At 40.5% G+C, this 10,100-nt stretch overlaps 1 protein-coding gene across 6 annotated transcripts in view; it reads left to right on the forward strand.

Annotated features, from left to right (window-relative positions):
- Positions 1-8,842, forward strand: part of tax1bp1a (Tax1 (human T-cell leukemia virus type I) binding protein 1a) — a 28,085-nt gene extending 19,243 nt beyond the window's left edge. For 5 of the 6 annotated variants that reach the window (XM_032580121.1, XM_032580120.1, XM_032580119.1 and 2 more), the window contains 5 exons: positions 1,606-1,692; positions 5,060-5,246; positions 5,327-5,556; positions 5,945-6,027; positions 7,438-8,842. In XM_032580121.1, the coding sequence (XP_032436012.1) occupies positions 1,606-1,692; positions 5,060-5,246; positions 5,327-5,556; positions 5,945-6,027; positions 7,438-7,648 (798 nt within the window). In that variant the 3' untranslated portion in view covers positions 7,649-8,842. The remainder of the gene's footprint in view (positions 1-1,605; positions 1,693-5,059; positions 5,247-5,326; positions 5,557-5,944; positions 6,028-7,437) is intronic. The other variant, XM_032580124.1, reaches the window with a different exon arrangement.
- The last annotated feature ends 1,258 nt before the right edge of the window (positions 8,843-10,100 follow it).

A 10,100-nucleotide genomic window follows, 5' to 3' on the forward strand; every position in this document is an offset into this window, starting at 1 on the left:
AGATTTTACAATAAAGAAAGACATAAAACCTTTTCAGAAAAGAAGATGGATATGTTTCTCTCTGTGGGATGTTGAAACTTATTGAAAATGGGGGGGAAAAGTAATTAAGTAAACTGATGACAAAAAAAAAATAGATCTAAAACAATACGACTGGTATTTTTAGTGTCATGTCATAAAAACATATTACATGAAAAAGTCTCATTAAATTTATAATTAAAGCAATTTATCATTTTAACCCAGAATTATTAAGCTATGAAAAATACGATCAACTTGAAATGTAAAGTGTAAATACAAAAAAGGGTCCAAGTTGGATTTGTTTTAAAGGAGTTGTTAGGCTCACCAATCATTATTACGCTGGAAATTTTGTTAGAGCAATTAATTCATAAACTTTTATTTTATTCTTCTTCTCAACTGAATCATTTATTGAATTCAATGATTTTTCAACATCTTTTCTTTGAGATTATACCGCCGCAGTGAAAGATGAATTTATTTTGAGGTCTTCAACCTCAAAATTTCAGTGTTTCTAACTAATATGAACGAGGTGGCTTTCCTTCATCTTTGCATCTAAATGATTTTGAAAATGTAAACGTCTCATCCTTTTTCCACTTTAATCCCAGTCTTTGCTTTCGCACTAGTTTGCGTGCCACGTTAGCAGATTATCGAACGGGGCTCTCTTCTCTTTCGTCTGACTGGCACTTACTCTTGGTGAGTGAGTGTGTGTTTATCCAGGCGGTAAATATAGCTCTCCCTTCACTTTGATATAGTTCCTTTGCTGAGGTGACCGCCCTGGGCCCTGGGTTGTTCTTAATGGCCCCAGGAGTCCGAACAGAGCGAGAGCAGAAGAAGAGACAGTCCGCCGCAGAACGCTGTGCTTTACGGCTGTTTACATGAGTCAGCCAGAGGATGGAGACAGGGGGAGAGGAATACACAGAGAAACGAAAAGACACGCGTGTGGGGGTGATACGCCGTAAATTCAAGAAAGGAGGGCAGAACAAGAAAAGGCAAAAGGAGATGAAAGAGCATTTAAAGGGAGGAGCCAAAGAAGCAGACAGAATTTAAGGGTGATGAAATCAGGACAGATAGACACAAGGCAGAAAAAAGAGCCGTGAGAGCAGCAGCGGGATGATCTGAGACCTTTGAAATGGGGTGAAATAAGAGGAGAGCAAGCAGCAAGCGATGTAAACTATCCCACAGGGTCGGTTCTGTTAGAAAGTGAGGGATTTATGACGATCTCCCTGACCCACTTCCATCTTCCCCAGAGTGCATATCTGCTTTCTTTGGCCGTACTTGTGGGTTTTTACAGTAGGCCCCAACGCACTTGACAACACTCCAGGGTAAACACGAGGCAAATGTCGTGCACTATTACTCACCTGCTCGCTGGTACGCGGATGTTCTCGCTCAGCGGTTGACACAAACTGGAAGTGTGACAAAATGTTCTTATCTAGCAGAAAGTGTTCCTGCCAGGAATTTTATTCAGCATTCAGAACATTGAAAGAATGCCTTATTAGACACCACAGGGTGGTGTCGTTTTGTGGTGACCTTGAAGTGATTTTACGGTGTCTGTCTGTCTGTGTGTGTGTGTGTGTGTGTGTGTGTTGTTGCTAGGTGCAGATGGCGGAGCGAGCCATCGAGGTGTCCGAGCTGAAACAGAACCTTGCCCAGGCTCTTAAAGACAAGGAGCAGCTGCAGGAGGTAAAACGGCACCAGGACGAGCCAGTATGTTGGTTCTGTTTAGTTCTGAGCTGCTATTGGTTCTTCTTCTTGTTTTGCATTTTGTCACATAGCAACAAACGGCAAATAGCAATAGATAATATGAAGAGTTTATGTCGCACGCAAACACAAAGTAAACTCAAACTCACTGAAATCAAACGGAAAGCTGGATCAGTTTTCAAGTCTGGCTGCTGATTCTTAATGTGATTTAAATCTGGCCTTTCACTTGGCCATTATAGAACATTATCCTACTTTAACCTAAACCATTCCTTCTCAGCTCTGGCTATATGTTGAGGGGTTTTGTCTGGGTATTTGTCATTTGCCCCCCTCACACTTTGTAGTTGTGTTTTTTTGTACTTTTCAGGTACAAAATTGTCCTTTCTTTATGTTTTACCGACTTTGACGATTAACAGTTAAAAGTAGAGGTGTAAGGGCAAAATCGATTTCATATATCATCCGAATCTTCTGTCTTTGAAGATGACATTTTTGGAAAATCTGGATTTTTTTTTTTCCTCCATTGCACCATGGGTTTCCAGAGTCCAGAGTGATATTAGCCAAGAGCGACCATCTTGTTCGTCTGATTATTTTTTTCCGACTTTGAAGTCACGTCGATTCACAGAAGAAATTCTTGAAATAAAAGCCATTTTTAAAAGATATTTTCTGTCCTTGGTAATGTTTTTAAGGGAAAAAAAAGATTAAATTTGTAAATAGATTAAATTTGTAAATCAGATTTGGTTTAAAAACATCAGATTTTATTCTTAAGGCATATCGCGCATATCCGGATAATGCATGATTTGGTATCAATCAGATACCACGTTAATATAATAAATAATCATAATTTATATATCATGAGACTTCTGAACTTTCGGTGCTTTGTGGTTTTCCTATGAATTATCTAGTTAAAGCCTAGGACAGAATTTTTATCAAGTTTATAGGCGTTTCTGTTTATTAAACAGAAACAACAGAAAAACAAAACAAATTGTACACATTTGACAGCAATATCAAAACCTTCTTTTTTACAATAGAGTAAAAAAAAACATACAAAAATTACATTTCACTGACTATGAATCTGAAACTAAATGATTGATTTTACCACAGTGGTATTGAACCAATACTCATACCGACTTGGTATCAATATTAGCAATATTTTGGATCGATCGGCGCCTGTACTTTGAAGTAATTGTCTAGAATCGGCTAATTTTTCTGGCTTCATCTGGGGTTGTATTCTGTCATATTTTGTAAGTGTCAACAGGCCTAAAGCGGATAGACGTTTTCAGGTAATTATAGACAATTTCAAAACTTTGCACATTAGATTTTTATCTTCTCAATTCATGGCAATACTTAACAATAAAATGGCTTCCATAAATAATGTTGGTACAGACTAGCGAAGAGACATATTGATCTGTTGCTAGGTGACTCTCCGCTACCATCTCAAGTCTTTTGCCGTCTTTAACAGTTTTTTTTTGTTGTTTTTTTTGCCTATCTCTCCCATAGAGAGAGATAGGAATGATGCTGTTGCTGTCGCCGTGCATTGCATTGACGTGGGCTCTCTAGTAAAAATGATCTCTTTCAATCATGCGACCATTTTTGTGCTTCGTCTGACTTTCTGCTCTATCGATCCCCTCCAGCCCCCCTTCAAACCTCGCCAGCCGTCCACTAATTTATACAGCTACTCCTGCCTCTTTCGCCCGCCGGTACAGTTCCATTAGACAGTGCAAATGCCACGTTACGTGTCTGTTTCACCTTCCCAACCCTGGTTTAAATGTTAAACTTGATAGCAGCGCGCTAATGAAGTCATCAGGAGAGGAGGTCAGGGAGGATTTTTAAAAGCCAAGAAAGGGAGGAGGCGCTGGATGGCAGCGAGAGCCAGAGCAGAGAAAGGAGCCAGACTGTGACACCCATTACAGTAATGAGTAGGGTACTAATGCTCCTGCTTCAGATATGATCACAAAGGGCAAAAACAGTGTTTAGGGAAAGTGAACTATAAATTCAAAGTGTATCTGTTTCTTCAATTTTTTTTTTTCATTTACTTTTAACCAAAAGCTGAAAATGGGTTTTGATCAGGCTTCTGTTTACGTGATGTTTTATGTATCAACCTGCGTGATCTTGCAAAAAAAGAGACGAAATGTAACGTGGACAGCTAAGAGAAAACAAGAAAGTAAAGTAAGTGGAATAAATTTCCTTCTGTGTTGAGAATTTAAAACGCATAAAAAGGAAACTTAGATTACAACTACAGACTTTTATATTGGGATTTTATGTGATAGGCCAACCCAAAGCAGTGGAGAACTGAAGTGAAATGAAGGGAAAGTGATGCACGGCTCTTAATTCTGTTTTGAATAATGAATATTTAAAAAGAATTACTTTGATACAGCCTAACACAGTTCCACTCACAAACATGCATGCAGTCTTGCATATGAGAGCAAATTTTACTGGACAATAAATTGTCCCGGTATTTATTGCGATAAACGATAATACTGTTGCCAGGAGACCATTTTCAAGAAATGTAGTTATATCTGTCATGATTTGTGCGGTGGAGAGGGGGTGAGGCAGACGCACCACCACCTCATCATGGTAGTTTAATGATGAAAAAAGTCCAGAAATCCAGGCAGCACAGGTGAACTGACTAAACTAAGCGCAAAGCTGGTAGCAACTGGAAAACAACTGAACCAAAAAACGACAGACTCGACAAGCCAAACGAGACGAGGACCCGACAAAGACACAGAGACAACAGGTGGCATTAAATGCACAGAGGGTAATCACTGAACGAGACACACCTGGGAACACTCAAGGGGCAGACAGGGCAGCACGGAGACTCAAAAGACACAGAAACCCAAAATAAACCCACAGAGAAAACCCAAATCCGTACAATAACTGCATAATGATGCAAGACCAATAAGCTTTAATTTTATAAAGAACACGTTAAATGTCTGAAATAAAACACAACAACCAAAAACAATGAAATAAAGAATAAAACATTAATAAAATTGATTATCATGTCTCAGAGAGCCAGGGGTGTCCAAAGTGTGGTCCGAGGTTCTTTCCTGGCCCTTGCAACAACTTAGTGTGGCCCCCGCCTGCAATTCAAGCTACCATTTTGATTATTTTTTTTGTAATGAGAATTTCACTGACGAATGTAATTCTTCTGTAACAGAAACTGCGAGGCACAAAGTGTTTCTCTTTTAACAGCCGTGCTTTCTTTTCATTTTAATTTCATAGTAAGTAGGGCTGTAAACATCCATCAACAAATAAGACTGGAGCACGTTAATTCATTTATTAAACTTTGATTCATTTCTGATTTCATGATTTCATTTATTAAACCCTCACTGCCTGGATGATTTCTCCTGCCCAGGAACTCCAGCTTTACAAATCCAGACAGAGGGAGCAGGAGGCCGGCGTCCAGGGGGCCGAGGCCAAGCAGCCCATGGTGCTACGCTACCCACTCCCCTACCCACAGGACCCCTCCCCACCACCACTCGTCCCACAGAGGCCTGCGGAGCTGCAGTACGGCAATCCTTACTCCACCGACACATCTAAAGGTAAGAGAGGGAAACTGCACCTCCTCCTCTTCCATGCTGCGGCTTGGACTATAAAACCTCCATTTTCTCCCACAATGTAGACCAGGCGGACGTCGTCTTGTCCCCTGAGCATCTTTCCCGTCCTCCACCCGAAGCGCCGCTGTGCACCGCTCCCTGCGCACCTCCGGCGTCTCCACCCAGCCCCGGTCCGGGAGCTCCAGGCTGGGACCAGGAGGTAGTCTGCATCCAGCCGTCCCGCAGCACCACTCCCCCGGAGAACATGGAGGCTCCAGCAGAGGAGGCGCAAAAAGTACGAGGTTTTCAGCTTTGGGTTTGTATCTCAAACGCAGTATCTTTTACATGGCAACAAGCTAAAGAACATCATTTCTCACAGCGTTAATTTCAGCTACATGAATGTTTAATGTCCAGCCTTTGCCCTCCCGTCGTAATTCCGCTGCCCGTCTCTGTTTCTGGAGGGCTTCTCCATCGCTCACAGAGGGGAAAATACAGCCCTCTCTTAAAAAGCACAGCACTAAGTTCATTTGCATTAAGCCGTAATTAATGTCGCTCCCAAAGAGCTTGGGAGAAAGATTAATGAAGAGAGGCTGGACCTCGTTTTAAATGCGCCACCATTTTTTTTGTGTGTGTGTGTGTGTGTGTGTGGGGGTGGGTGGGTGTGCGGGTGTGTGTGTGGGTGTGTGTTTGCTTGTGTGTTGAAGGTGTGTGACAGAGCTCAGCAGCCGTGTGACCATCAGTCCAGCAGACGCAGTGAAGTGAGGAGCAGCTTCTGCTTTGACTCAAGGTAACAAAAACCACGGTAAAAGAAGAAAAGAGGAATATTGATAATAATAAATGTACTCTGGTAAAAGTACCACACTAGCATTTTTACTTGAGTAAAATAAAGTATTTGCATTTAAAATTACTTAAAATATTGAAAGTAAAAGTACTTGTTGAATGTATTCCATAATGCAATGTTCTAGAATATTATTAGGTGTACCTACTGTATGCATATTACTTTTAATACATCTATAATGTCGGGCCATTTCAATGAACAATCATGTAGATAATGCATGTTTTTATTTTGTTTACCCTCTGTGACTCAGAGTTTTCATTTGGACTTGTGATTTTGTGCATTAGAATTTCAAGGACGACCTGCAGAGTTAAATGTCATTATGCAAAATAAAAAAGAGGAGTGATTATACCTTTGAAAGTTTTGATTTCACACAAAGCAAAACCAATGTCTTGTTTGAACGGCAGTAAACACATTCAAGTAAATCATATTTAAATTCTCTGACACAGTTTTCAAAACTGGGACACGTGAGTCACTTTTTGAACCTGTTAACTCAAATACCAACAAACAAATAAGGAAGGAATCGCAATGTGACGTGAACGTAACATGTAGCGCAACACATTATAGAAATGTAGCGCAGTAAAAATTGAAAACGCCCATGATTAAATCTACTAAAAGAGGCAGTATTATGTGTTTTCCAGGCACGTAGCGCCATTTTATAGCATAATCAAGTAATTATGTTAAATTTTACTAACTAATTTAAGGCCTTGAAATTGGGCCTCTGTCTCTTTAAAAACTGCTGCTATTTCTGAAACTCTGCATTTAAAAGTCATCACAACATCGCTCCTCATAAACCCTTTCACAAGGTTTTTACCAGCGTTGTACTGAGAAGTAGATAGTATAATGAGCTCAGCAGATGCTCAGTTCCACTAGGTGTTTGCTAATTGCTGCTGGCTAGTCCGAAGGAGCTTAGTGGGGGAGTCACAGGGGAGGGCTGCTTTGTGAGGCGAAAGCTAGAAACTGCTGCTCAGAGGCGGAAAAAATTAGGAAATGCACCTTCGGTACCTCCAACCGTTTTGCACAGCTGAGTGGTTGCCATGGGAGATTAAAGGATTTCTCAAACATGCATGAAAGAATCTCCAAATGAGGGAATAACATTGTAACATGATGTAAACCTCAAAAACGTCAATTTTACGCAACACCTCCCCTTTTAGTAAAATAGAGAAACATGAAAAATGTACTGAAGTACAGTAACAAAGTACTTGTATTTCACTACATCACTCCACTGTGACTATACCTTTTTCTCGAACGTCTTCATGCTGGGAATATTTTGTTTAACAGGCGATGAGTTTTTAGTTTTCCATTTCCAATTTTTGAGATGATGCCTTTTCTTTTTTTTTTTTTTCTTCCCTCCGTCTGCAGCACGGACGTCCACAAGCGCTGCCCGCTGTGCGAAGTGATCTTCCCGCCGCACTTCGAGCAGCGCACCTTCGAGCAGCACGTGGAGAGCCACTGGAAGGTATGCCCCGTCTGCTCCGAGCAGTTCCCCCTCAACTGCCAGCAGCAGCTCTTCGAGAGGCACGTCCTCACGCACTTTGACGGCAACGTCCTCAACTTTGAGCAGATTGAGTGAGGGGCAAAGCGGTGAATTCTGACACGCCGTGTAGATACACATATGTTGTCCAGGTATTGCTTTATTTTGTTAATTACGCGATATTTAGCACTTTTTTTTCCCCACTTTTTTTGCGATCTAAATGGTTTGCAAGAATGTAATTGTGACTGGGTAACGGACTGAAAGGTGTGGATCTGCCGAAACATTTATTCAAAAGGAACAGGGAGTGAGGCAGGATTTGGCAGAAGTGTCACGGCTTTTTACTTTTATTTTCCCCAATGAAGCACCTTTTAAAGAGCATGTTTATGTTCTGAATCACAAAATTCCCTCCTGTTAACTGAGGTAGTTGTTAAAAAAGTCAAAAGCTGTGGTTTGAGGGGGGAATAAAATCTAAAAAAAAAAAAAAAAAAATCTTAGATTTAACTCCAGAGCTAAATCCAAGAAAGTTAATACACCCTCCACGTGTTTCCCTGTCCTTGTAAAAATGTTTAATAAGCTTAAGAATCTGGTAAAATGTATCAAAGCAAAAAATAAAGGTTGGATTTTTCTAGTTTACGAGAGACTATTTTTCTGCCAAAACAATTTGATTTTTTTTTTTTGTTTTTGTTTTTTTGCGGAAGCATAATGCTAACAGTGTCATGTTTGCCATATTAGCAGCCAAAAGCATCATCTTTCAGTTGAATTTAAAGCTCGACAAAAGTGTACATGCAGAGTGAGACACTTGAATGTGTAAAGATTCTCTTGTTTTTTTTTCCCTGTTGAGTGTTTTGCAAAGATGTCAGATTGTCGGAACAAAAAAAGAAAGAAAAAAACAACAACAACACTACGTTCTCCCGGACTCCACTAAATAAGGCTTTATTCCGAATGTACTGTATATAGAAGACTGGTGGCGATTTACCGTCGTCAAGCTGTCGCCCTTCTTCATCTTCCTCAATGAAACGACAGGATGGGGGACGTTTCACTTCCTGTTGTGCACTTTCTCGCAGGTCAATCACAAAGCAGCGGTGGTGGATGTTTCTGGCCAATAGACACTTTAATTGAGTTTTTTTTTTTAAGCTTAGAACTGTGAAGAGGTCGCGGCTTTGTGTGCAGGTCTGTTTGCCCTCATGTCATTTAAATGTGTGTTTTGAGCTTCGTGTCTCTTAATTTCTTGTTACGGCAGTGTTAACAGTGTTGCATCCAGGCTTCACAAACTATAATGCCTTGCAAAAAAAAGTACTCACTCACCTTAAACTTTTCCACATTTTGCACAAACTTTAATGTATTTTTTGGGGGGGGGGGATTTTATGTGATTAATAAAAAAAGTAGCGCATAATTGTGAAGTGGAAAGAAAATAGTATTTTCCTTCCTTCAGTGAACACTGGACTGAAGAGTTGTGGGAACGAATGCAAAAACCAAGTCAGGATGCACCGATATGAACAATTTGGGCCGATGTCGATATCCAATATTTATGCTGCTGTAATGCATCACATGACTGGACAGATACAACATGGCCAACCTCCTCATGAAACAAACGGTAAATCTAAATAAACATCAGCTGCTAATATCAGCCCAGTTTATCGTATCGGACCGATACTTCAACAAAAAATGACTAGCATCAGCCGACACAGTTCTTGATGCATCCCCAGTAGTATCACAATCCTGTATTTTCCCAATAGGTATAAAATTCCCTCAGCATGATGCTGACACCACCATGTTTCACCATGGGGGACGGTGTGTTGTGGGGGAATCTCAGTTTTCCATGCAGGTCGAAACGTTGAAGTTTTGTCTCTTCTGACCGGATCTTTTTCTGAACGTAATTTAGGGGTAGCAAAGTAAATGGGGCTGTACATAAATGCTGCAATTCTGCTCTGCCTTGCGTTGGTCGATCACTTAAAATCCCCCAAAATGACATAAAAAAAAAAAAAAAAAATACACCTAGTTTGCTGTTGCGATGTGAGCAGGTTCAAGGAGTTAGCGGCCCCCTTTTTGTGTACATCTCATGTCCCAACGCTAATCTCATGTGAGAATGTCTGGAAATTAGTGTAAGTGGAAAAGATCTTTAAGAATAAATTACGCTTGTCTAAATGAACGTGACTGTTGCTGCTTTTCTTTATTCGGGGAAGCAAGAAGCGAATGAGTTGGAGCTGTGGGGGATTTTCACTTTATTTTGCTGTTTTTTTTCAGTCATTTACATTGAAGCAGCTTGTTTTTTATATATATATATATATATAGAAAGACAGTTTGACATCACCTACAACTTATTCTTCCTCAGAACCTGTTTAAACCTCCCATACAAAAGGGAAACATTGGTCTCCATGTTACATACGAAAATATAATTTAAAAGCACTTGACGACAGACACGTGTTACATTACATTCACTGTACATGGTATACTGAACCCCTCCCGAATCCCCTCGTCCTCTTCGGCATTCGCCCGTTGCTCTACTTCCTCCAATCTGTCGTCGCAGACTTGTGCTTGGTCGTCCAGCAGC

The sequence above is a fragment of the Xiphophorus hellerii genome, chromosome 13, assembly GCF_003331165.1.
Source record: "Xiphophorus hellerii strain 12219 chromosome 13, Xiphophorus_hellerii-4.1, whole genome shotgun sequence".
In the NCBI taxonomy this organism is placed as follows: domain Eukaryota; kingdom Metazoa; phylum Chordata; class Actinopteri; order Cyprinodontiformes; family Poeciliidae; genus Xiphophorus; species Xiphophorus hellerii.